Source organism: Phanerochaete carnosa, assembly GCF_000300595.1.
Source record: "Phanerochaete carnosa HHB-10118-sp unplaced genomic scaffold PHACAscaffold_3, whole genome shotgun sequence".
NCBI classification, from domain to species: Eukaryota; Fungi; Basidiomycota; class Agaricomycetes; order Polyporales; family Phanerochaetaceae; genus Phanerochaete; species Phanerochaete carnosa.
The window spans coordinates 4,066,249-4,092,382 of NW_006767630.1; the positions used below are offsets into that span (position 1 = coordinate 4,066,249).

Genomic DNA, 26,134 nt, shown 5'->3' on the forward strand with positions numbered 1-26,134 from the left:
ACTACGTGGAAGATGAAACAGGTTGCTGGATCAAGTACATCTACAACCCCGAATCGATCTCTTATACACCGCGCGCATAGGAGCGGCACGCCCTGCTGTCGGCTGGTTCCGCCGTTGGCCCCTCAAGCAGGAAGCCTCTCTTTTCAGGTGTTTCGGCGAGGGGCCCCGCTACTCTATCGCTGAGTTTCATGCTCGGTTGCGCTGCTTGGAAATTATTGTAATTACGGTAAGGTTGTAGTATTGTACATGGTATGTCTTAGCCACGGCCAGCCACGGTAACGTCTGAGCCACGCCAATGTCTGAGCCACGGTAACGTCTGAGCCACGCCAGTGTCTGAGCCACGGTAACGTCTGAGCCACGCCAACGTCTGAGCCGCGCCGGTGTCTTAGCCGTGCCGTGGTCTTAGCTAACGAAACACTATGCGGGGTAATTCACCAGTAAATGCCTTATATCAGGAAAATAGTGTATGGGTGGTAGAACATAAGACTTGAGCAGCTAAGACAAGGTGAAAAAATGGTAATGTATCATAATTCCGTTTCTCTACTTTCAAGAGCTTATGCCCCAGTGGCGTGGCGCGTTGAGGTTACTTCTAGGTCTCAGGTTCGATTCCCGCTTATGCCATTTTTTGGGCTTTTCAGAAATTCTTCAGCGTGTCTTAGCCGCTCATGGGCGCTTCTGGGTGGCTAGTCCGGTGTAACTTAATAAGTTCCCGTGTCTAGGCCGCCGAACTGAATCAGCTCTGCGGAGAGCTGTCTCGAGTCGTGAGCGAGCGCACCAGGGGAGCAGCAACGAAGGGTCTTACCGCGGCAATCTACAGATCGTACAGCGTGGTAGTCGTGAGCGGAATAAGCTTGCGCATGGCGTGCACCTGGTAAAACCACTGCCAACCCGCCCACCACCAGTTCGCCGAGCCAGGCGGGAGCACGGAGGGATTGGCCGAGAAGCGCGCACTCAGGGCACACACGAGCAGCACCGTAGCACCGAAGCCTTCGTCTGTCAAGTGTAGTCCTGAGGCGATACTCTGTAGGAACGTAGGACGGTGCAGCAGAGGGAAGTTGACGTGGATGGTCAGGAAGTACTCGTCGAGGAGCTCGTTCATGATTGCAGGTTCCGGGAATTCTGTGTATGGAGGGCTTGGCGGGAAGATATCCTATTGCGTGCCGTTAAGTACCGAGGTCAGTGTGAGTGTGGCCCAGACTAGCTAAGGTCTTACCATGTCACATAACCAGAATTCTGAACGCCAGTTGGAAAACATTGTGGGACTACACATCCGGCTATGTAACGGGATTTGCCTGCTTTTTACGAGATCCTGCTTCATTTGTACTGCAGCCCTGATGAGAGCGTAGCCGCTGGACCGGCCCATGAAGCGGCAAATGTCACGTGTATCGTCGGGAGCCATGTACTTGAAGCCTTCCAGAAAGCCCTCATCTTCATCGGTCTTCTCTTTCTTGGCAGAAACTTCCGTGACAGATGACAGTCGATCGGGAAAGTATGCCAGAGTCCTCACCATGGACTCACTTGCGATATGGGGTTTTTCGAGTTGGGCAAGCTTTAATCGTAGCTGTTCGATGTATTGAGATCGTTCTGCGCGCACCGTCGCGGTGTCACATATATCAGACGACATACCTGCTGGACCAGAAGCTGCAATCTGGCGACTTCCATTTCCAGAACCCTGACATACCTGCGGTACCCTCAATCGCGGTCCACTTTAGTCTAAAACGCATTTCGATAATTACTCGCCGTCCACATAACGCCTCTGAAGAAGTGTGAGGGACAGCCTTACAGATGGCATTGGCGGGTGTCTAACGCACCTCTGCACTTCCAGCGTATGTACATTCACTTCCGAATGCTACGCAGGTTGAGCACGACTTTCCTTCTTCCCCGTGGCCTAGCAGTTACTGGGTAAGCAAAATATATCCTCTGATGCCGATGATCACCCACATCGCACTGCCCTCACAAAGTGACGTGGACCGCGGCAATTTAGCACGCTTTGCTCATAACATACGGCGGGGCATACCTTTCTTCTTCTTGCACAAATCACAGGCTCTAGAGGATTTCTTCTTCGCGGAATGCTCACCCCTGTTTCTGTCGCCCATTTCCCCAAGTAGACGCAATGGCGGGTGACAAAGTCGGATAGAGTCCTGTAAAGCCGCCAAGTGCAGATACCTTCCCTCGCTGCCAGCTAGCTAGCAGGATTGCCAGGAAAACGTAGAGTGTGGCTCTTTGTGACGCCTCAACGAGCGGGCTCGCTCCGTATGAGGACGGCAAGATGGGTGCTGTGGAGAGTTTGAAGGGCCTCATAGTCTATGTCGCAATCAATTAGTTGAGTGTCGGCGCGGAAGGAACATGACCAACGTACAGTCCAGGTCGGAGATGAAATCGATGAACAACGCCACAACAATGAGTAAGGAGAGAGTGTTCCGTCTCCGTCGTGGTGAAATTTGGTTCTGACGCGATAATTCCAAGTCCGGAAGCATGGAGTACAGAGCGCCAGATATGTGTTACATAAGGCGTCCTATCATTTAAGTTCGCGCACGAAGAGCACAGTGAGTCAGCTCGGACACTGCGGGCTGAAGCCCTAAAAAGATCGCCTGCGTCCCTTCACTCTCCGATTGAACGCACGGTCGCGCTTCAAAATCCCCCGCACTCAGCGGCAGCGCTCTGTCGGAGAATTTGCCCCGACGGAAAGTATTGTGGCGCGACGTGCGATATAACCGCGAGCGAGTTCTCGTGAGAGGGTGGAGGCAGCAGGCCTGCAAGAATCGCCTCGAGGTTCGGATCGGACGCGTATGCACCGTCGGGGGCCGGTGGCGATACGGGTTGCCACTGCGCACCAACGCTTTGTTGTGCGGGTGGGTTGTACCGGTAGCTGCCGGTGTTAAGGGCCTCGCCACTGGGCAGACTATTGGGATCCGAATCATTAGTGTATGGAGGCGGCGCTTGAGGATGGTGACGTTGACTGGGCGTCGCTATCGCGCCTCTGCTCGTGCGCTCCTCGCACCCGGCCCACCATTTTCCGAAAGATTTAAACATGCACAGCGTCTTATAGACACACTCGAGCTTCTCTGCAACATCAACAGCATGATGATCGCAGACGATAACAGTGACGCCTACGGTGTGCATGTCAATCATATCTTACATGCGACGCAAAAGATCTCGTACGAGAGGATACCGGTAGATCATCGCCGAGCCAGACAGCGTAAAGTGCCTGTTGACGACCTGGATGCACTGCCGTAGCGCGCTCGTGCAAATAGCGAGCGACGGGAAGGGTAGCGGCACGTGCCTGCGCGCGGATGAAGATGCGCAAGTTGTAGTACGATGCGTGGTGCGAGGCAGATTGGCCAGCGAAGGAGAAGCTGTCTTCCCTGATAGGATTGTATTTCACTGTGCATAGTCGGCAAGGCGGCCGAAACAATTTATTTATGCGCACGGTGCTCGGGGATCGAGTCTACCTACTGATTCAGCTCCGAGTCCAGCTCTGCAACAATCTGCTGAGAAGGGGTCAGCGAGAATCTTATCTCCTTGCGGCGAGTACTGCGATCATGTGAGCTTCTCTGACAGAGTTCAGATAGAGCCGTTGGGACATGTGCGTGTATCTGCTCCAAGTTGAGGACGCCGTTGAAGTGCACGGTGGTCGAAGGCCATCCCGTGGGCTACTTGAACGCCTTCTGTGGATAGTCCGTCACACATTCTCTTTATCGCATTCGATAGGATAGTCGACGTCGGAGCTGGCAGTGTAAAGGACAGGGCGCTAACGCTTCCCTTATTGGACGATAGCACAGGGTGGTAAGCGCAGTTTTTTTCTCAAGAAAACTCAGACAAAAGCGGCTAAACAAGGCCCCGTTATTCCTCGATTCTACGCCGATGCAAATTGAGGAGAAACCGGTGCAAAACCAGCCAAAAGGGTCTAAAACACAGTAAAACTGGCGGAAAAATGAGTTCTGCCTTCGGTTTTTTTCAGTGAAAACCGGATAAAGTTGGGGTCTTGTTGGATCAGTTTTTGGCTGATTTTACGCCGGAAAAAAGTGCGCTTACCACCCAGTGTAGGCTTGGTGACGCAGCGCGCGCGCGCGCCTCGTCCCTCGTCGAGACTCGGCCTGGCCTGGGCCCTCGACACCTCGTTTTCGTTCAGAGACTTAAAAAGGGACATCTACACGCACCCTCGTCTTCAATGCTGCAAGGACTCTCTAAGATAGCACATATGCCTCTTTCTACCGTCACCAACTTGAAGCACTTATGCAAAGGTCGCTCTTAAGTTGCAAGTGATGATGAACTGCGTCATACTCGGCCTAGTGTACACCTCCAAGGTGATCAGTTTATGGAAGAACACTATGTGTCTACAAATAGTCTATTTAGTTTGTACTTCTGTTACTCATAATCAAAATTCGAAAGCGACAGCGATAGTTTAGGGGCATCTCCAGCAAGACAGGAGCGAAGCATTGTTCGTTACTACACAACATTCACAATACTTCTCAGGTTTGCTGTACGCATAGTAGAACCGTGATCTTCCTGCGTAGAATCCGGCGTGGGCAAAATGTGAGGCTGAGGCTGAAGGGCATCACAATCTTCCTCAACGTTGTGTCGTATTGGCAGTGCGGTGGTCTTTAACGTCCGTAGCATAGAAAGGTCTGGGATGCTGATTAATTTGCGTACGCGATAAGGTATTGTTGATTGTATTTACCAGAGCGGTGGCTACAGAAGATAGCCTCAAGTACTCGTCCGACATGGCGGGCCGCTGTCTCTTGTGAGCGCACAAAATTCCACACCGTCTTTGGGTCCAGCGAAGGCTTATTCGTTTTCTGTAGCTTGACAGAGCCTTCAGACGGCTTCATACAGCCTGTTCCATCTTCAGGAGGAGGAAAGAGCTGCCCGACTGTGCGAAGCGTCAGCATGAACTGAGAACACGTCCAAATCTCTGGTGACGTACGCCCCCCCTCTCCAATATAGATCTTCGGCTGGACTTGGCAAATGTGAGCGGCGATATCTTCAGGCCAATTCGACAGCTAAAGGTTGTCGTCAGCTTTATAGTCGCATCTAGACTCTGCTATACTCACATCGCACACGGTGTACAAATCGTCGTGACTGGCGATCGCGGCTTGTGCATCGGAATGCTACATGGTATAGGAATATTGAACAGGGACCACTCATAATCACAGGTGCGTACCTCGAGAATATAGTCGAGCAGGTAGTCAAGAGGATCATAAAACTACGCTTACAGTCAGTGCACAGGAAGATAAATGGCAGAGGCCATACAACGACACCTGTACCTCTTCTTCTGATCCATCGTCCACTATGCGGGAATCCGGCTCACCCTCGAACGCATAAACCTTTGCCTTCGTTTTGCCTTTACCCGACGCTGAACTAGTGTTTGATCTTTGGGAACCACTTCCCGTCTCCGCATTGCGGTGCGCATCGTGGCTGGCAGAGTTGGAGGGGGGAGTCCTATGGCGGCGTACCAGCATGCCTGTCGACGGGTCATCGTCGTTGCCGCCCGAGTCTTTCGAGTTGACTCCAGAGACGATGTGTTTAAACTTCCAAAGTCTCAGTTTGAGCTTGTAGTAGCTGATGAACATCGTTTGGTCGAGGACTTGCGGCGGGGGGCCCTCGGCGACGTTCGACCCGGCGCGGCCTGGTCCACGCCGTTGCCTCATTCCCACATTGTCGCTAGATGTATGCGACCAGTTGAAGCGAGGCGATGTGAAGTAGAGGGCCTCCGCACTAAAGGATATCCTGTGCCCTCGTTCGCTGCTCTCGCAACTTGCAATGGCCCACCTGTTGGATGCTCTAACGTGGCCGCGGACAAGGTAGATATCGCCACGGCGTAGTGCGTGCCCTCTATCTGACGCGAAGTTGTACCAGGACTCGTAATTATTCGCCATGTAGGTCGGAAGAGACTGGTTGTTCAACGTTGCCGTGGATGTAGCGGGATCAGCTACCACAGCCATTGCTGCTCGCTTATTATAGCAGGTGAAACAGTACGACAACTGCAGTAGGCCATTGCTGCTGTACGAGTTAGCGTATACATAGGGTGCTGCAGCAGTAGAAACGCGACACGCACACCTCGACGCCTGCTTGCGAGTCGCAATGCACTGATGAATTGTTATAGAGAGCGCCTGCCGGTAGGGAGTTGCAAAGCGGATGGATGAACTCGGTCTCATCAAAGTTGACGAGTTCGAATCCGTCTGGAACGCCACGACTGTTCAGTGGATCGTCTGCGGGCTTCAGTGCATTAAAGAGACGATAGAAACAGCCATTCTGGATGAAGCCAGCGTCACCGATCTCTGGAATACCGAAAGTCGGCGGCTCCGGTTGCCAGAGTGGTAGACCTAGGCCACAGCTGATGAGCTGCTGGGCGTATACGTGCGAAGGGTCATGAATAGGCATGAGAGTGGTAAGCAAGGTTGAGAGGAATTCGACTATAGTTATAGTACGGCCTGAAAACGCAACCTGGGGTATGATCTGACATGCCGCAAGGGAGTGACTCGATATATGTAGAGCGCAATATGCTGAGCCGGCTCGCAAGCTATCATCACTGCGAACTTCCCGATAGGCTGTATGATTCTGAAATGGCGATGCCAAACTATGCCATACGTGCGGATACAACGTGCTTCCAGAACCTTATTACCTTGAACCATTACATGAACCATTCAAGTCTTCCGTGAACGGCATACTAGCCTTTCCACTCGCACGGACGCCTTCCCCATAAGCGGAAGGATGCACCAGTACTCTGGCCTTTTGATATCCCCTACTCAGAATCAAGGTCAGCACAATAGACAGTATCGACATACTCTCCCATCGAGTTGAGCGCCGAAATCGATCCTGTTATCCACATCAGCTCCTTCTAGACTCACAGCCTTCCTGTGTAACGTGCTCATGGTGATCCATGGGTGTCAATGAAAGGCGTGCTGACCAGGATTAGGATCCTAGTTTGATGCAAGAACCGATACCAATCGACTGACATGGGGCGGTGTACATGCCGTCAAAGCGTAGATTATATCATTTATGAGAGCTCCCGCGTGTCACTGCCTTGTATACGTCACATGCTCCCGGTTCTATGTGAGAACCCACCATTTGGAGGCAGATACTGACTCGAATTCCATCTGTCAGGGACTGGGAGTCAGCGATCGCGCATACGTGAAGAGAGAAAGGAGAAGCACGCACGATGAGCCTCCAGGTCCTGCACCCCACAATGGCGGCCCGGCCTCCGCAAGCGGTGCGCCTGACGTACCAGCGGACGGCCCGGGCGCGGCATGGAACGCAGGATGCGACGGTAGCGTTGACGAGCCGGGCTGTACCGGCCTCGCAAAGAACGGGGCTGGGTACTGCGGCGCGGTCTGCGTGAGCGCAGCGAACGCGTCTTCGTAGGACGCCACGGGGAGGAGGTCGGAGAAGATCGCGTCAAGGTCCAGATTCGTGCCTGCACCCTGCGGTACACTACCCATCCGCATCGATGTATCGAAGGGCTGACTCGCAGTGAATGCCATGTCCTCCAACGGCTGCCACGTCTCCTGCGTCGACATGTCAGTGAAGTCGAATTCACCCGCGCACGGCAGCCGGCCGAGTTCGTCGCTGTGCACGGGAAGTGTAAAGTCAAATTCGGTTGCGGAGAAGGCAGGGGCACCTGAAGTCGCGCCAGGAGACAGGGCAGACTGCTGGTACTGTTCCGCGCGTCTCGAGCCTGCAATGTCGCGAGACGGATGGGGCGCGCCGGAGGCTTGGAACGAAGCGTCTTGCTCCGCGCTGCTGCTGTTGCCGTCGTCTTCGCGCCTGCGCTTTTGGTGCAGGGGATCCTTCTGCTGCCCAGGAACATCGACGAAGTTAGCCAGGTCGTGCAGGATATCCCTAACATATATGTCAGCCCGGTTGTTTTGTCTAAACAGAAAATATAGCTGACATACCAGAATCGCCCAGCGGTGTTCCATCTGCAGGAATTACCAGTGTCAGAACCAGACGAACGATTGATTTGCGAATCGTTCGCACCTCGACTCCAAAGCCTGCAGCATATTTAGCGCTTTCTTAACATCCTGCATTTCCTTCGCGATGTCGACCGACAACCCGGTGTGCTTGCTGTACCATATGTTCAGCAGCAATATGATCGCCGCAGTGATCAGGGACAACTGCACGTTCCACGAATCAGGCTCTGCTTTCAATGCACGTCAACATGAACAACAGCGCACCTGGTGCCAGTGGTGGAAGAGTGCGGTGCCGAGCCGAGTATAATGCTTGTCCAAGACGTGTATCGTCGATCTCGCGGCGTTCGTGCATATGGCGAGCGAGGGGAAGGACAGAGGCGAAGGCTTGCGAGGCATAGGTATGAATGGCCGGTGCACAGCGATCTGTAACCCGTAGTATGCCGGGTAGAGCAGCGCGGACTGGTTCACGAAGAGTAGACTGGACTGGTCCGCGTCCCATTTGACTAGAGCACACTCTCAGATGAGCGAAGCGATAGGCTAGCAGGGTGAACCGTACACACGATGATCCGGTATCGAGTCAACCCACTTGTTCAGCTCTGAGTCGAGCTCGGAAACAAGCTGTTGCGCCCACTGAGGATCCGAGCGCACTCTGGCCATCGCACGGAGCGAGTACTGCAGGTACTTCAGCACTCAAGCTGCACTGCACGACTTCAGCACTTACAAGGTTTCGAAGAGTATATGCGTGGAGGCTTCCCAGCCGCAGGATGCGTACGAAGAACGACACTTTAGATGGTTTGCCTGGAGGCTGCTTGAATGCAAGCGCCGGGTCTTCGGTAACCCAATACTCGTCATCGCATTCGATGGGCAAGTCCAGATCGAAGCTGCGGGATTTGCGATGAGCGAAGCACAATGCAACAGTACACGCACGCACTCTTCATCTTGAACAGTACATGGTCTTCCCAGCGAGCCACACATACCTCTATCCATGGCCACCAAGCACCTAGAAAAGGGCGTAATCAGCAGGATGGCAGGCAGCGATATCACACCAAAACTTGCCAGAATGCCCGCTTCTTGAGTTCACTCTCCACAGTGGGCGTCGCGGGGTACGTCGTGCGGCGATGTGCACCCAAGTCCTGCGCAAGCCGCAGCCCGTAGCCTACGATGGAATACATCGCATACGGCACCGCCGTCGCCGCGACGTACGCCGCGAGGAGCTGCCCGCAACCGTCAGCACGCGGTCCGACGAGGGCAACACGAGAGAGAAGCGCGCACCGTGGTGACCTGCAGGTCGTACAGCCGCACGGCAGCGAGCGGCACGAGCTTGCGGCGGTCGCGGACCTGCGCGAACCACGGCCAGCCCGCCCAGTGCCAGTTCCGCGCGCCGTCGACGAGCACGGCGGGGTTCGACGAGAAGCGCGCCCCGATGGCGCACACGAGCAGGACGGTCGCGCCGAAGCCCTCGTCTGCGCGGTGCAGGCCCGCCCGGATCCCGGCCTCGAGCGTCGGCCGGTGCAGGAGCGGGAAGTTGGAGTTCAGGTGTAGGAAGAACTCGTCGATGAGCTCGAACATGAGCGGCGGCTCCGGGAAGGTTTCGTAGGGCGGGTCGGGCTTGATGAGGATCTTCGGGAAAGAAGATCGGCTTGTATACGCGCAGTGAGAGGCAAGATGCATGACTTACGGTGGCATCATCCCAAAATTCCGGACGCTGAGACGACAGTGCTCCACTCTCCCTGTCTGGGGACGAGTTCTCTGGCGACTGTGAGTACTCCTGCTTCAGGTCGATTGCTTTCCGGATTAGCATGAGGTTGCTCTCCCGACCAAGGAAGTGTGTCTCCTCAGTCTTGACGTTTAGGCTCTTGAAACCTTCGACGAGAATTTCTTCGTCTGTGTCTTCGCCCAGTAAGTCTTCTGCATCTGGAGTAAGGCGTGCCGTGCGTGGTAGGCCAGATGCGGTTTGCCACGCGCTGGAGGATACCGCTGAGTTTGTGAATTCTGACGGATTGCTGGACACATTCCGGAGTGCATGGATCTCGTATTGCAGCTGCATGATGCGTATGTGAGACCGAGAGTCATCTCGCGCAGGTCCCGAATCTAGGGCGCACCTTGCGGACCAGCAGCCGGACCTCTGTCAGCTCTTTTTCCAGATTCTGGACGTATCTGCAGCCTCCTCAGCCAGGTTTACACGCGCATATATGCACCGAAATACACACTCGACGTCGCAAAAGCGCTTCTGGAACGAGACTCAGTCGCATTTCGGGAGGAGAGCCATTATACTCACGTCTGTACCCGCGACGTATGTGCATTGATACTTGAACGACACACAGTTCGTACACCGACTCCCGTTCACCTCAGCTCCGTCGCCTGGCCCACGTATGATTCATATTTGCAGCCGTGGACAGCCTACAGCACACTCACATTTGACTTGTGAGCGAACGCGCAGCAAGTTCAGCCTACCTATACCGAGACGGAAGCGCACGCGGCACGTACCTTTTCGTCGTCTACACTGGTCGCATGCCCGCACCCGCCTCTTTTTCATCGCCTTCTCCGCCGCAGTCGTCGTGGTAGCTAGGTCGCTTCCGTCACTCGACATGACCACAGTTCGCAGGTGCCGCCACGGACTAGTTCAGTTTCCAGGCAAGGTTTTGTGAGGGACAAGTATGTCTTAGTAAGCCCAGCCTGAGCCTGATTCTATAGCCAGTACGAGTGCAGGCGACCCTAGTGGAGTGTGCGGCAAAGAGCAAGTATGACGAAGCACGGCGGGCGCTGTGGGTCACCATCGCAGACTCTCGTCCCTACCTATCGCGACATTGTTCCTCTGCGAGGAGCTATTCCGCAGACCTGTGCCGCGAAGATACGTAAGAGCCATATGTCTCACGGTGTCAGGGCACGATTCCGCAGCCGGAGTTGCGCCAGGATATCGATCATCCGGCGGGAAACGACCGCAACAGCGATCGGTTGTCGCGGTCGACCGCGGGGGGTTCGAGACCGCCATCAACCGCGCCACGATGCCTGCGCCGAATCTTGGCGATAAGCTTTCTAACGTGCATGCCACTGCTTGGACATACACTCCCGTGCAATACACTAGCTGCGAATAAGCTCTACTACTACGTGCATCCTTACATCCGAAGCAAACGGTAGAGACTCCGCTGAGAATGCAAGACATGAGCCAACCACATGGGCCGCATAACCTAAGCGTGAGTGACCTGGCACCCCCGGCGCAGTCCGTTCGCGGAGAGCTGAGGCTCAACTGCCACATCAGCAAATGAGAAAGCGGTGACAGGCGGTGCACGCCAATGCTGCATCCGCTGGCATCTTCCGCAAGCTTCGTACATCGCGTACAACACGGTCAGAAGGCCGACGTGGATTCTTGACTCGAAAATTGCACTCCGGAATCTGAGGAAAGAAGGGTGCAGGGCGCCATCAGACGGAATTCAAATCGCCATCAGATGGAGGGAACGGCGCATCAACTGCCGGATGCTTTGCATGGCGCTGGCACTGTCGTCTCCTCGCGCCCGAGCTAGGCGAGATGCAGCGTTGTCTGTATGCGAGACAGGTGTTGTAAGCACCTGTGATCATGTGGATAACCTCGACGCGACGAGTTTTGGGCTAAGCCAAACTTACCACTTGGGACGTCATTGGACCGCGTGTATCCTACGAAGTGGCTCAGCGTCCGCGTCAGGGTTAACTTTGCCTTACGAAAGACCATGAAGCGGAGAGATAAGCCTGGCATAAGGACATCGAGCTTCCGCTGACGCCGACCCCGGATCCGCACTGAAAGCATCGCGACCCTTGTTCCAGACAAGGACGCTGTAGCTCGCGCAGCTCAGGGCGAGACCCTGCTGTGAGCTTAATGAACATCCCCATTCATTTACCGCTGCCGCCCGAATAAACATAGACCAGCAATCTGAGGTCGTCTATGAGCAATTCAACAAGTCGATGTTGGGAACGTCCGGACACGTTCTGCGGGCACGATAGACTCTGCGCGCTTTGATAAACCTTTGGCCCTAAACAAGCTCGGAAGTAGCATAGGAAACATGCAGTCGTACAGTACTCCTGAGTATCAAACAAACGATGAGGCAATCTCATGCGTATGGAGAGCTGAGCTTGGAAGCGGTGGACGAGCAGAAGGGGACGTCAGGCAGATGCGCTCTGGGAACTCGAGGTGTATTTGTACAAGTTTGGGTACACTCCCACAGCCCTTTTTTTGTCTGGTTTTAGTGGAAGTCGCGTCCAGCCCCCACACCGACGCGTTGTCTCGCAACTTCATGCGCTCCTCTGTCCCAAAGTTCCACTCTCTCAACACCGCCGAGGCCAACGTCGTGGTCAGCGTGGCTCAAAGGACACCAACGCCATGCGTCGCTCCCCGACACGACCTTTGGAAGCTATAAGAGCTGCCCGACGCTTTTTCGTCTGTCGCCGTCTTTTTCTCTTTTCCTCACGCTCTTTTCTTCCCTATTTCTTCGCCTCTTACGCCGCCATTCGCGTCTGCATCGTGCCCCGCCCTTTGGCCTCGTTCGGCAATCCACTACTGCAGGAGTATGAAGCCTCGTGATCCATCACTAGGCTGGCTAGGCCTTACCCACTCGAAGATGGTGCTGTGGGATCGACCGTGGGGCTGGAATCTGTTTCTCCCGGGACAGGCGTGTCTCCGACCTCACTATTTGCACAGGCAACTCGAGCGTTGTGTCTCAAAGCACAGCATGTACGGCCGCAACAAAGAGCAGACCAGAAGAAATGCACAGCTCGCTTCCGCTTGGGAGGCTGCGACGGTCTGCGGCGGTCTGTCCGCGACGACGGCAACCAGGAAAAAGCGCGACGTTTGCGGAACATGGATGAGCCTGGCATATGGCCATTTCTGGCAGACGCCACAAGGGCGAGCTTCCCTGCAAATACTTCTCACGCTCTAGACCCCCGTGTCGGTTGCTGGACGCTTCTGGCGGAGCCTACTCCCTTCTCCGCGCTCTCCAAGCAGGTTCGGCAGCGTTCGTGACCTGGCACGACGTAAAGCGAGTGTCCACCGATGCCGCCCGTGGCACGCCCGGGCGCGTGACACTTTCCCGCCCCCACCCGTTCCCACCTGCATCAGAATATTGGAGTGCGCTATCACCATCCGCGGAAGCTGTTGGGCGTGGAGGACCGTGCGCCATGTCATGAGCGTGCACGTGGAGGTGGGCAGCGGCAAAGGGAGAAGCCGATGGATTATTCAGTGGAATTTCTGAGCGTGGGAATGCGTCGATGACAGTTGCGCGGCTGTCGCGAAGGCAAATTTCGCATGTGGGCATGGACCGAGCGGGGATCAAGCACTAGGCTCAACCAGGCGATTACCTTGACGGTCCACCTCTTATGAACAACACACCTCCGTCGCTCCCTTATATCAGCCCGCTCCCTTCGCTTGTCGCTCCAGATCATGTCTGTCTCTACAACTCCATCAACCGCCGCTCCGTCTCCTCGAGGGTATGTGTTTCGTATGTGCCCGTTGGTGAAATCATCTCATCGCACTGCAGCTCTGTGCCTCCCCTCGACGCGTCACAGCGTCGCTTCGGCTCTCCATCGTCCATCGTGTCCCAAGACTCGCGGCCAACGACGCCGCTCAGCATACAGCTAGACGACTATGGTCCCATGCTTGAACGTGAGAAGGACTTTGTACGTGGCATCAATGTCTCGTCTTATTTCAGGTGTACTCACGCGCATACAGTGCACCAACTTCAGCTGCTGCGGGCTGACCCTGCCAGACATGCATGCCCTCCTCGACCACTTTGAAGAGTCCCACGTCGTTGTCATCGGCGCCGATGGCAGGCCCGTGTACCCTGCCCCTCCTTCCCCATCACCCGCATCTTCTTCGCTATCAAATACGGCATTATCAAGCCCTAGCTCTCCTTATTCAAGGTATCTCCCCCACCTCGCTGGATATTCGTCGTCTCGCGCACCCGTCGCCAGCATTGTCATCGACTACCCGAAGCCGTATCCGCCAAGCGAATACCAAATGGCCACATCGCCGTTTGCCGACGTCCTCGATAGTGGGCTCGGCCTCGATTTTGGCTTCCCCGATATTGCAGACCCTTACGACCCGTTTGGCTTCGAGGCGCAAAACGCGCTCGCTCCTGCAATCGAGGTCGGCCCGCCATCACCCGTGTCGCCTGCCTCGCCTACGCTTAGCACTGCTCCAAGCATATTCGACAGCTTGACGGCGTCAACAGCGTCGAGTCCCGTCACGTCTGCCTTCTCTTCCCCGTCTCCGAAACTGGGCGAAGCCGCATGCTTGCCACCCTTGCCCTTCTCGCCAAAGCCTAGCGAACCCACCTGCGTGCCGCCGGCAATGCTTGAGAACCCGCAGCCGCGTGCCGACGGCACTGCTGCCTCGCCCAGCCAGTCTGTGTCCCCGGAGCCGTGCAGCATCCCACTCTCACTCTCGCGCCGCCAGCCGTATTATCGCGCTGAAACGGCGCCGTCGCCGTCCCCGACGCCAACCGCGTTCCGGCCGTACTACTCGCCCGCGCCGTCACCGTCGTCGTCGCGGCCGTCGCGTGCGGGCCAGGTGAAGGCGGAGCTCCTCGACCAGCCCGCGCACAGCATCAAGATCAGCGGGCGACGGAAGGACCGCGACCGCGAGAAGCAGTACCGGTGCCCGAACGCGAGCTGCACGAAGCGCTACCTGAACCCGAACGGACTCAAGTATCACGTCGAGAAGGGCACGTGCACGGACAAGGGGCCGCGGCCGTACGTGCGGAAGGCTGGCGCTGCTGGTCACTCCCCTGTGGCGGCGGCGTGAGCGATGCTATGTCGCCTGCCTCCGCTCGCGGTTCTTCGTTATTAATTGTATCATTAATGTGTACCAGGGCCTCGCCTTCGCTTTCTGCCCATGCGCGTGCGCATATGCTCATGCACCCACCCCTTTATCCGTCAATAGACTGTACGCATTAAAGATGCTCGTAGTTGTCTCCCTTCCTTTCCATAGAGTAGGCTCCTCATTAGTGTTGTAGGCTTTTTTTGTTGGTGCATCGCAGTACGTTGTTGTCGCGGGGCCCGTTTGAAACGAGGGCGCCTGCGGCCTTGAAAGTAGTATAAAAGGATTTTGTAGTTATACCTCCCTGTAATATACTTGGGTAATGAAGAGAATGTACATATGAATCGTATGCGCGCGACTGGAGGATCTGTAGCAGGTTCGAGCCTTGGACATAGTCCAACGTACCATTACGCGTCCCATCGACTATCAATTGGTCACGAGTACGTAGCTTCGCGAGGGATATTTGCCAGAATGCCCCTGCAAATCTTCGCCAAATACCACCTTGAAGATGGCAATCTGTCTTTCCATAATATCTCCAACCTTGACGACACAGGATATACGAATTTCGTCAGTCCTGTGTCTTGTACGCTCAGGCGGATGTAACTCGCCGCATTCACAGTGGGCATGGCCACTCGGGATGCGCACGGAAAGCCACACGCCGCCCCCAAGATCGTAACTGCACGCCGGAAGCATGGGTATGTTGGCCCTGGCGACATCTCTGGTCGCCGACGGCTGGCTCATCTTCTGCACGCGCGACCCTGGCGAGCATGACGCCAGATAATCGAGGGTCGCGATCGGCTCAAGCGGGAGCATCGACGTACGGGGGGAGCAGCAGCAACGCGAAGAGAGCGAAAGAGAGCTGCTGCCGGGCTGCATGCACGTGGGCGGGATCTGCAATCATGATTCTGGGGCTTTCGTACGCGCGTCGGACGTCTTACCGTCTATCCGTCTGTTGCACCACAACAGGGTGCATGCGATGCGTGTCGTAACGTGTAAGACAGAGACGGCTCTGGGGATGCCTGATGATGTGCGTGTGTTCGTGGAGGAACGTGTGCGTCGTCCCGAGCTGCCAGCTCACGTTTCGGTCAGCGCGAGCCCCGACATAGCGTCCGGGCCTGCTCGTGCTCGTTCTGGGCACAGCGCAGATCGCGCATGCCGTCTCGTCACCCGGCCGCACATCCACCGCGGACGCGCGCGCGATGAGGCCAGCGATAGATTGGACTGAAGGGCGAGTTGATGAGATGCCGGCGCCCCTGCAGGGCTGTTCGCGCGCGCACGCTCGTCTGGACTTCGCGAAGATGCGGGGGTGCCGTGACGCATCGCCGCATGTGATTGGCCGGCTGCCCGGCGGTGATGGGGGGCAGCGTCCGCTCGTGCAGAAAGGGTCTGTGTGCGAGTAAAGGTGCGGGTCCCAGGCCGAGGCACTGAAGCTCTGCTTATGGTATAGGCATGCTAGTGGGGGTCGCCTCGGAGAGCGGTCGCACAGAGTTGGGTATGCATGCTGGCTAGTGTAGCAAGGTTAAAGGTTAATGAAATGCGGGGCATTGTCACCTGGCTCGACCGTAATAGAGTAGGCACCACGGGCGGTGTAAACATGGGGTATGACCTAAAGACGACGTCCACATACTGAATGAGACGCGGTGATCCACACGCCGGCCGCGGACGGGTCAACATGAGCGGTGCAAGTCACGGAGGAGATGCTTGCTATGCGGGCTTCCCCGGGGCACACGTTGCGGGGAAACCAAATCATGGGTCGACATAGGAGTAAATACGCTGGGGTGTACTGCAGCGACGGAATCCTCGCACTCCGTGGCACAGTGCCTGCACGGAGGGAAAAAATTGCCGAGTTTGAGGAGGCAAACCCGCGGTACTCCTGTCTGGACCTGGTGAAACGAAACGCAGAAAATAAGAAAACAACTACGCAGGGCATGAGGCGGAGATTACACGTATATGGCGTAAATTAAGGACAGCAGCTTCTTGTACTCTTGCTAGCCTCCACTTCGGAAGTAGTTACGTGACACACATGTACTCCGCGCACTACGCCAACTCGAGCGAGTTTGTGGTGCCGACAGCGGGCCTGGACGGAGCTGTTATTTCCACATGACTTGTAGCTTCGTCAGAAAGGGAAAATTTACCAGATTTCGCCTTCACACAGTATTTCCAACGTCTGTACTTAGATCGTTAACAGGCTGAAAAATGCCGCACAGCTGAAATATGTCCTCCAGCGGCCGGAGTTGATCATTGTGGCGCCGGTGACAGTGGGATGCATTGCTGCGAAAAAGGAAAATCTGACGGGGTCCGGCGCGCTTTCAGCCTGGAAATGATAGGCGCATGGTTTCCCCATTCGGTGATCCGGACCGCGCAGACTGGATCAAACAAGCGCGCAGTGTCGGTCGTGACTTTCGCTTGCGCTTGTCGCCCAGATTCTCTCTCCCAACGACTGCCATCGTCAACTCGACGAGCTTGGGCCGCGTTGCCAGCAACGCCGCTCCGAACCGTTGCAACACACGCTACCATCTCCTCATCTCACGTCCCCGTTCGATCGAGGACAACGGGCGAGGCTCGGACTCATCCGACTCTGAACGACGATTCTGCACGACCTGCTGCTAGGTTTCTACCTCTCACCGGAAATTCCTCGTCGCACGCAAGGCCGTAGCTTCATCTTCCAGCTCTACAATTGTTTTCATACGCTTTTCACGCCCTCTCGCGCTCTCGATCGCTCTTTACCTGTCTTTTGTCTTCTCACCTGTACCATGATCGATTTTCCTTCCCCCATCCTGTCGGTGTCGGCGGACGTCCTCAAGGAGCTGGATGGCGAAGATGCACTGTTTGGAATGTGGACAGGTGTGTGGATGTTGGCTTCTGAGGCCGCTATGCGGGGCTGATGGCCCTTTAGTGTTCACAAAATGCAAGGAGTCGCTTAAGGATGGCCGACGCTTGGAGAATATGTCATGGCGGCTGTGGCATCGCGAAATGTCATACTCCCAATCTTCTGACTGCAGCTCATCGAGCTCTTCCGTATCGTCGCTCGCGAACACACGGTGCGCGACGCCAATTACCCCCGTCTCAGAAGCGGGTCCCACGGATGGTGTGTCGCCATTTATGCGCTACATCGCATCCTAACTAACCTGCTCAGCGCTACCTGTACCTCCAGGGAACGACTCGAGCGATTCGCTTAGACCCGCAGCCATCGGTCCCACTCGACACTCGTGGCATGGCGAAGGCGTTCCCCATCCTGCGACACGCCGGCTTAGCACCGCGAGCATGCCTGTTCGCCCGCGTACACGCTCAAGTTCTGCGCAGCGTGTGGGGTCGATAATTGCGGACATCCTACCCAGCAAGGTGGTGGTGCCTGTGCGCACACACACGTATCCAGGTTCGAGTACAAACACGCGGAAGCATATGGTGCCTGGATCGGGCTCAGGCACGGCACGGCCAAGTCCCGCCCAGTCTGCTACGCCGACGGTGACTCTCCTGCACCCGAAGCCTCAGCCCGCCCTGCCGATGGTTCAGTTGCCGTCGACGCCTCCAAATGTCGGAGCACCCCGCGTCGTCGTTGTCAACCCTACGCCCCACCCCACGCCCCCGGCCACTCCCCATCCTTCCCACACCACCACATTTTCTGGACCGGCACCAACCCATCTCGCTCCTCCCGTGCGTCCGGCGCTGACCATGTACCAAGCTGCACCGCCTGCTGTATCTAGGCCGACAACCGCCGCTGCATCATCGTCGTCATCCAATCCAGATGCTCCGGGGGCGAATCCGGAGAAAACATCAGCTGCGGTACCACCCCACGCTGCTACCGTGCAATCACGGAACGACGAGACACTAAAGCCTTCCGACCGGCGCTTCTTCCTGCAGACTGCAGAATCACCTGACCGGGAATCGCCAGACGCGCGGGCAACTGGTCCGCGCAGGCCCGCGGGAGCACCCGAACCCAGCCCAAGCAACAGCGCGACATCGAGCCGCAGTAATGTCAAGTCTGACGTCCCTGCACCCAAGCGCGCGATGAGCAAGCCGAACGTTCGCCGCGGCAAGGAAGTCTCGCGGCTCGCCACGGTGCGGGCAGGGAAGGCGGCGGCGCAACGGCCTGCCGTTCAAAAGCGGGCCATCGAGCCGAGGAAGACTACGTTTAACATCGGTTCCGTATCGTCTAACAGCACTAACAGAGACGGAAAGAGCACTGAGATAAGGTCCCCCGAGCCCCAACAGAGCAAAGCCGTCCCTAAACCGCGCCCGCCGAGTCCAGCTAAGCAGCCCGCCGCCGCTCCTGCGCGCAAAGGCCTGGTCATGAGTATTTCCTCCGAGTACACGACCGACTCGGACGACGAATCGGAGTGGGCGGACGACAACAGCAACAACAGCGCGGACGAGAAGGAGAAGGAGCGGCAGCGCGAAGAGACACGTTTGCGCGAAGCGGCCGAGGAAGCTCAGCGTCAGCGCGATCTCTTCGCCAAGGTTCCAAAGCGGTCGTACTCGAGCCTCAACAGGACTAAATCAGGACTGCTGTCGCAGCTTCTGAAACCTGACCCGACTATCTTCCCTGCGAACCACCCTTATCGTACCAGTTACTCTTCGCAGGACATGACGCAACTGGCCAAGCAGGGTGGGCGACTACCTCCGACCAGCCACCTGACCAGCAGGAGCTCCATCGCGGTTCCACTCGCCACGCAGATAACACCACTCACTGCTCAGGTGTCGCCCAGCGATGGCACGAATCAGCCCTACCGCCCCAAGGGCCGTCCTGAAGGGGCGGAGATGGAAACTGACTCGGAAGACGACCAGGATAACGACATCCAGGTTTCGCGAAGTCTCGCTCAACAAAAACTTGCCGCCCTCGCTAGCCCTTCACGTCGTCGTACCGCAGATCAGGTACCTCAGCAGCAACCGCCTCCACAGCCGCGCGCCGCACAGCCCACGGTTGCGACACCACAGGTTCCTGTCAGAAACCAGCGTGTCGCAGGGCTGACCGCGGCCGTCACCGCGCCGATCCCGCTCGGACATCCCTACAATCTGCCAGCGCCAGCGCCGCCAATGACGCCCCGGACGACGCGGCGGAAGATGCTTGCCACGGAGCTCTCCGAAAGCCTGCGCCGGAACCTGCTCTGGGAGCGCCAGGTGAGTAAGCTGAACCTGACAAGCGGCGCGCGTCGCGGCGGGCTCGTGGGCTCGCGCCTGCAGCCCATGACGGCTGTCAACCCAGAGCAGCAGGGCGGAGGTAGCAACTCTGGGCAGAGGACTCCCGTGGACGAGCAGGAGCAGCGTCGGCTGGCGGCAAAGGCCCGTACACGAAGTTGGGCCGACGATTATCACTATGCCGGCTGGTGAACACCGGCGGCTGGGCATGCTTCATATCGCACGTAACTGCGAACGATCTTGTTCATTTCTTTTTTTGCGTTCTCTTATCAAGGTGTACATTATGTCTGGGTAGCGCCGCCGGGTGCGTAGGTCTGTCGTTCATGGGTTTCGTATTCCTCTCCTTCCTACACATGTTCTTGCTTGTCTCGCCGTATCCTACTCATCCATAACGCCATCCATCCATCATCATCCACCATCCAATCCTCTACACCATTCATTTCACTCTCAGTTTCACGGTACTTAACTCTCACGTCCTAGCACACTCGCATGCGAGTCGGAGTAGGCTGCTTTTGCACACTGCACCGGCTCGTCTCATTGGCATCTGCATCATAATATGTAGCTCTCTGTCTTTCTTTCTTCTTTTGCTGTCATCGTATCTGGGTGCGGGAGCTTTGTACGTGGCGACGTCGGTGTATGCTCTACCGCTTTGTAGCGCTCGCATGCACATCACGTCTCTGGCCCGAGTTCTCGTATGTAGGCTACCTTAATGTGTACTTGTATGGTCTGTTGCATAGTGTAAATAGTGCTATTTCTACGTGAACGTCCGAGAGGCTTGGCTCATCGTCCGCGTGTTTCGCCTACCTGTCTGCCTGCGTCTACGCGGCGGCCGTGCTGATCAACCGTACGTTTGAGTTCTCAGGCCGCCGTTGATATGCGACGAACCTCCCCCGTGTGCGTCGAGCAGCTGGTTCTCCCTGGCGAATCCGCGAACCTTCAGCGGACAACAGGTTGCGTCTGGACCGGTACCTGCCCACACCGCGACCGGCAGACGGTCTGGACATCCGTGCCAAGCGCCACATAAACCTGGCGTGCGATGCACGAACATCGGCAGGTAAATTGAGGCTAAGCCTGCTCATATTTCGATACCTATTTTTATTTATTTTTGCTCACTGCCTTCGCTCTCGTGTTGCCCCGACGGCGCACAGGCGCATCATCACAAGCGACGCTGTCCAATTTAGGCAATCCCGCCTCTTGCAGGTCGACCACCGAAAATGCTATCTTACTCGCCATTCTCACCCCAGCGCATTCTCTTCGACGAGGTCGCATGCCAGGCTACGATGCATCCCTTGCCAGTTTCATGGCGAGACAGAAGCCATCCGGCGCTCCGGCGAAGAAACAGCCCGTATATACTCTAGATCTGCTTTGCACCGCTTTCACCCTTTTCTCTGTGGCTCATCGCCTTGCGTCTTCTCCACAGCCCGCACGAAGCGCACTCGAGGCCCGGGCGATGCTCTCGTCATGCGTTTTTGCTTCGGCGCGACAATCTGGATGATCTGCTGCGCAACTCTCAATAGACCGCGCAAAGCCCTTGATATTCAGCAGCTCTTCTGTCTACACTCGGCTCGGCAGTAAAGTCTAGCGAGGCCTTGAGCGATACGCCGTCCAGGATTATCGTGTTTCACATAGAACACGGAAGCGACCACCGCAGCGTCCGGCGTATCCAGCATTGTCGAGCGGCTGTCCAAATCGTTGCCTCCTGAACACATTCCACATCTTGTAAGACACCGGCACGCTCAATTTGCTCAGCCACTGACCGCAGGAGCAGACGACGTCAAGCCTTATATCCGTTCTCGCGCGAATCCCTCATAAGCCAGGCTATCAGACCCCTCAACAGACAACTTTTCCACGCCTCGGGCCCCGACCATGTCATCAGACGACGAAAGCCAAACCGAGCATGAGGATGGCCTGCCGCAGGGCCTGAAGAAGAGACGTGTTCAGAGGGCTTGTGACACATGTCGGAGAAAGAAAGGTAGGAGCCAGAGCGAGTCCTTAAGTGCGCTCATGCTCACTGAGGCCGGCTGTATCTAGTTCGCTGTGCGTACCCGAACTGTCCGCTGCTGCCCTGTGCCTGGCTCACTTAATGATATATTCTGCAGGCGATGGAGGGTCAATGCCAAATAACCGATGTACGAACTGTATCACGTATAACCAAGAGTGCTCGTATGTCGAGGCGGCGAAGGTGCGTCTGAAGCTTCAATCTATCGTGACCGCTCCGTTGACATCAAACTCAGAAACGAGGGCCCCCGAAAGGGTACGTTGCACGATGGATAGTCTTGGTGAATATGTGAACTCAATATTGGGCAGCTATGTCGAAGGCCTCGAGAACAGAGTGGTCAAAATGGAGAAGCTACTCCTGAAGGTAGAGCTCCCACTTCACACAGCTCGCTTGTCCCGCTAACGTTCTGTGTAGCTCTGTCCTGATGGCGATATATTCGAAGAGCTTGGCGGCTCGTTTGACAAGGACGCTTGGCTCACGAATCGCGGTCCCACAAAGAAAGTTGCGGGCCCCTCTGTCGCCTGCAGCGAAAGCCAAAGGCGAGCCCCGCAACCCAAGCTGCCTCCCGTTGACGCAGACGATCTGGACACCAGTGACGACGAGCTGACGAAGACGACTACGCTCGAGAGTCGCATGGGAGATGTTACGATTGATCCCATACATCCGCGCTTCTTCGGCAAGTCGAGCAGCGTAATGTTCCTACAGACGGCCATGGCTCTCAAGCAGACCTATTCCGGTAGCGAACCTGCTCGTGCGCCCGACGGGCGCAGAAGGATAGCGCCTTGCAAACGTCCTGAGTACTGGCGTGCGCACTCGGCAAGCTGCTTTCTCTACCACATATCCCACCTGCTAACGTCCGCACAGTGGGTTATGGAATCCCTTGAAAACCCGAAAGCGCATACAAACTTCCCGCCCAAAGATCTCATGACCCACCTTATCGACCGATACTTTGCGCGAATGAACGTGCAAATCCCGTTGCTGCACCGGCCGACGTTCGAGAAAGGCATCGTTGACAGCCTGCACCGGCGCGACGAGGGCTTCGGTTCGACGGTGCTCCTCGTATGCGCGCTCGGTGCGCGCTGGTCAGATGACCCGCGCGTGATTCTACCTGGCACGGGCAGCGGACATTCGGCGGGCTGGGAATGGTTCCGGCAGGTGCAGTGGGTCCGGAGGTCGCTTCTGTCTCCGCCGAGGCTGTACGACCTGCAGATCTGTTGCGTGCGTACCGCCAATTACAATGAGTTGGTCATATGCTAACTTGAACCAGCTAACTTCCATGTTCTTGCATGGCTCGTCGACGCCGCAGTCGTCGTGGACGGTCATTGGGACGGGCATTCGGCTTGCGCAGGATGTCGGCGCCCACCGCCGCAAGGTGTACAACTCCAACAAGAGGACTGTGGAGGACGAGTTGTGGAAGCGAGCATTCTGGGTTCTGGTGACTCTGGATCGCTTCATTAGCTCTGCGCTTGGTCGTCCTTGCGCTATACACGACGAAGAGTCAGTAGCCATTTCTCATCCTTTCGACAATTCTAATTTAATATCCAGCTTTGATCTGGAAATGCCTATCGAGTGCGACGACGAGTACTGGATACATGCCGATCCCGAGCAAGCCTTCAAGCAGCCGCCTGGGAAGCCGTCGAAGATATCAGCTTTCAACTGCCTGCTGCGCCTGAACCAAATTCTTGCTTTTTCGCTTCGCACAATAGTAAGTGCACTTATATTCTTGCTCATGCACGCCGCTGACATAGAATGCAGTACTCCATTAATAAATCGAAGGTGATGTTGGGCTTTGTCGGCCCCCAGTGGGAGCAACACATTGTCGCTGAGCTCGATTCAGCGCTGAACAAATGGATTGACTCGGTGCCAAACCACTTGCGCTGGGACCCGAACCTCGAAGACAAGGAGTTCTTTACGCAGTCGGCCTTTCTGTACGCGGCATACTATCACCTGCAGATCGCGGTGCATCGGCCGTTCATACCATCCCCGCGGAAGCCTTCGGCGCTATCGTTCCCATCGCTGGCTATCTGCACGAACGCGGCGCGATCATGCATCCATGTACTGGATGTGCAGTTCAAGCGTGACGGGTACCCGCCAGTAAACAGCATGATGGGAGTCTTCTCGTCGACGATTGTGCTCCTGCTGAGTATCTGGGGCGGAAAGAAAGCGGGCCTCGCGATCGACTACGAGAAGGGCATGGAGGACGTGCACAAGGCGATGGGGATGCTGAAAGCGCTGGAGGTGAAGTGGCACACCGCGGGGCGTATCTGGTGGGCACCTTCCGCCGACTCGTTAAAGCTGTGTCTGACGACTGTGTGCAGGGACATCTTGTACGAACTCGCAAGTGCTGGAGAACTACCGCTGCCAGATGCGAGTTCTCCGGCGAGCAACAAGCGGGACCGCGACTCTGATGATGTGCACAACTCTCCGGAGAGTAGCGCATCGCTTGATACGGGCTCTGATGAGCCACGACACATCGCTGGTTCGAAACGCGCCTCGAGCCGACTCTATCAGCAGCAACAGCAACAAGTGCCGTCGCCGTTCGCGTCTACGGCGAGTGCAGGCGCACCCCCACTCCCGAACTCCACGGACATGGACATCGCAAGCGGAAACCTTGGGCAGACGACCAACGCGTCTTTGGCCGGATTCCCGCCCGTGCTCGGAAGCTGGTACGGCTACGACACTGCAGACTCTGCTGGTGTGTTCGCCAGCACCGGCACCAACGGCGATGCCTCTGCGCAGCAAGTGCCCACGCGGGCGAACTCACAGTTTGGGCTTGGACAGATGTTCACGGCGCAGAGCATGATGTACGACCAGGTGCTGTCGAACTTGTCCGCGTCACTGTCCGAGGCGCCCGCCGGCGCGAGCCAGGCACCAACGCAGACACAGCCGCTATACGCGCCGCAGCAGCAACAGCAGCCCCCGCCGGAGAACTGTGCGACGCCAGACAACTTCACGGACCTGCTGGCATCATTCGGAGAAAACTTTGGGGCGATTTTTCCGGACTTTAACGATGGCACGCTCAACTTTTCGACGTGGTCGAATGTGCCTCAAGGCTTTGTGTAGGTCTTCTGGCTCTTGTGATGGTCATCGCATCTGCTCATTCATTGGCATCGTTGCAGCGCGGACGACTGGAATACGTATGTTGCTGCATTTGGTGGCATGCCTCAGCAACAACAGTAAATTTCATCCCGAGTCACTTCATTTCTTGAATAGTTCTCTGTATTATTACGCTCTGCTCGGTAGGAGCATCGCCGTACGCGATATTCGCTGTACAATGGCCGGCCGATAACAGCATCCCCTTTCTATTCCAACCAGCTACAGTAATTGTGAAATAATACTAATTACAGCAAGTCTCGAAAAGAATACTGGTACCGCTGGTTCAACTTCTGCTATGGCGGAAGCCGTCTTGATGTGGAGGAAGGTGAGGAGTCTGAGGACGCAGCCGCCGGCTCATCTGCCAATCACACGTATCAAACTTATCAAGGAATCCCAAGATAATGCCGTTTATTCTGTCAAAAATGTACAGCATAACGGTATCCGGCTACTCGTCGCATTTAGACGCATCCACTGCTTGATACGCACCGCGATGAATAAATACCACGGGGAGTCGGAGACATGTAATTACGCAGTGTAGACATTGCGGGACCGACGCGTCCGGGATAATTACGGCAAGCAGTTTAGGAGGTGTTTAGAGGGCTTCTGTTACAGCCGTGGTGACTCGGCCGATATAGAGAAGGCTGTACAGCCTTGTGCCACACCTTGTGCGTATCCGCAGGCATTTCCGCTGCGGAAGCGGATTCTAGGTCGCACGCAAAGGCCCTCTTGATCTGAGGCGCTCATATCACTCCGTGCGGAGGGTCTCTTCTTCTTCCATGCGCCTGTTACTCCCCACCTATGAGCTTTCTGCTCTGACTCCTACGCTCGGTACCGCCATCACCTGATTATCCCGCATAACAACGAATATCTACGAGGATAACAACCAAATCCGCTTCTGTAAAGTCTACGACAGACGGTCAGTGAAGCCGTAAGCACGCTATGTCGTCCTCTGAAGAAGACCGCAAGCCTGTGCGAGATGCACGAGCGAAAAGAAGAGGTCGGGCCTGTGATATGTGCAGACATAAGAAAGGCTAGTTCCTCGCTCGTCTCGTGTCCGATATTGAGCTGATTTCATTACATGCAGTGCGATGTGAGTGCACTTGCAACCGGGACTTCGAGCACGAATGACTGAAACAGCTGGATGAAAGGCGACGGGCGTCCCGGAGAGAGGTGCTTGAACTGTGTGACATCACAGCAAGAATGCAC

The 26,134-nt window shown here is 56.1% G+C and overlaps 7 protein-coding genes across 7 annotated transcripts; 4 read left to right on the forward strand and 3 right to left on the reverse strand.

Annotated features, from left to right (window-relative positions):
* Positions 1–811: 811 nt before the first annotated feature.
* Positions 812–1,624, reverse strand: PHACADRAFT_207486 (uncharacterized protein; the record flags this gene model as incomplete). Its single annotated transcript, XM_007393941.1, has 2 exons — positions 812–1,150; positions 1,214–1,624. The coding sequence occupies 2 exons, from the start codon at positions 1,622–1,624 to the stop codon at positions 812–814; spliced, it is 750 nt and encodes a 249-aa protein (XP_007394003.1).
* A 1,007-nt stretch (positions 1,625–2,631) lies between these two features.
* PHACADRAFT_193823 (uncharacterized protein) lies at positions 2,632–6,384 on the reverse strand (the record flags this gene model as incomplete). Its single annotated transcript, XM_007393942.1, has 9 exons — positions 2,632–3,110; positions 3,163–3,365; positions 3,457–3,488; positions 4,755–4,873; positions 4,928–5,003; positions 5,055–5,111; positions 5,165–5,206; positions 5,262–6,000; positions 6,059–6,384. The coding sequence occupies 9 exons, from the start codon at positions 6,382–6,384 to the stop codon at positions 2,632–2,634; spliced, it is 2,073 nt and encodes a 690-aa protein (XP_007394004.1).
* Positions 6,385–6,968: 584 nt separating this feature from the next.
* PHACADRAFT_253195 (uncharacterized protein) lies at positions 6,969–10,717 on the reverse strand. The gene is made up of 16 exons (XM_007393943.1): positions 10,401–10,717; positions 10,329–10,334; positions 10,192–10,274; positions 10,124–10,143; positions 10,016–10,070; positions 9,592–9,954; positions 9,186–9,533; positions 8,970–9,127; positions 8,845–8,913; positions 8,635–8,794; positions 8,474–8,585; positions 8,178–8,416; positions 7,981–8,117; positions 7,899–7,922; positions 7,162–7,842; positions 6,969–7,100 (listed from the first exon to the last, which is right to left on the reverse strand). Exons 1-16 carry the CDS (start codon positions 10,501–10,503, stop codon positions 7,037–7,039), a joined length of 2,622 nt encoding a protein of 873 aa, XP_007394005.1. The 5' UTR covers positions 10,504–10,717; the 3' UTR covers positions 6,969–7,036.
* Positions 10,718–12,217: 1,500 nt separating this feature from the next.
* PHACADRAFT_253197 (uncharacterized protein) lies at positions 12,218–15,024 on the forward strand. The gene is made up of 3 exons (XM_007393944.1): positions 12,218–13,367; positions 13,418–13,556; positions 13,609–15,024. Exons 1-3 carry the CDS (start codon positions 13,321–13,323, stop codon positions 14,680–14,682), a joined length of 1,260 nt encoding a protein of 419 aa, XP_007394006.1. The 5' UTR covers positions 12,218–13,320; the 3' UTR covers positions 14,683–15,024.
* Positions 15,025–17,236: 2,212 nt separating this feature from the next.
* On the forward strand, positions 17,237–20,564 carry PHACADRAFT_253199 (uncharacterized protein). Its single transcript, XM_007393945.1, has 3 exons — positions 17,237–17,541; positions 17,594–17,785; positions 17,834–20,564. The coding sequence occupies exon 3, from the start codon at positions 18,100–18,102 to the stop codon at positions 20,023–20,025; it is 1,926 nt and encodes a 641-aa protein (XP_007394007.1). The 5' UTR covers positions 17,237–17,541; positions 17,594–17,785; positions 17,834–18,099; the 3' UTR covers positions 20,026–20,564.
* Positions 20,565–21,025: 461 nt separating this feature from the next.
* PHACADRAFT_253201 (uncharacterized protein) lies at positions 21,026–21,558 on the forward strand. Its single transcript, XM_007393946.1, has one exon. The coding sequence runs from the start codon at positions 21,101–21,103 to the stop codon at positions 21,326–21,328; it is 228 nt and encodes a 75-aa protein (XP_007394008.1). The 5' UTR covers positions 21,026–21,100; the 3' UTR covers positions 21,329–21,558.
* A 138-nt stretch (positions 21,559–21,696) lies between these two features.
* Positions 21,697–25,147, forward strand: PHACADRAFT_253202 (uncharacterized protein). The gene is made up of 12 exons (XM_007393947.1): positions 21,697–21,805; positions 21,865–21,870; positions 21,933–22,015; positions 22,068–22,087; positions 22,141–22,195; positions 22,247–22,648; positions 22,697–23,050; positions 23,100–23,329; positions 23,378–23,537; positions 23,588–24,099; positions 24,151–24,891; positions 24,952–25,147. The coding sequence occupies exons 5-12, from the start codon at positions 22,175–22,177 to the stop codon at positions 25,010–25,012; spliced, it is 2,481 nt and encodes an 826-aa protein (XP_007394009.1). The 5' UTR covers positions 21,697–21,805; positions 21,865–21,870; positions 21,933–22,015; positions 22,068–22,087; positions 22,141–22,174; the 3' UTR covers positions 25,013–25,147.
* Positions 25,148–26,134: the final 987 nt, after the last annotated feature.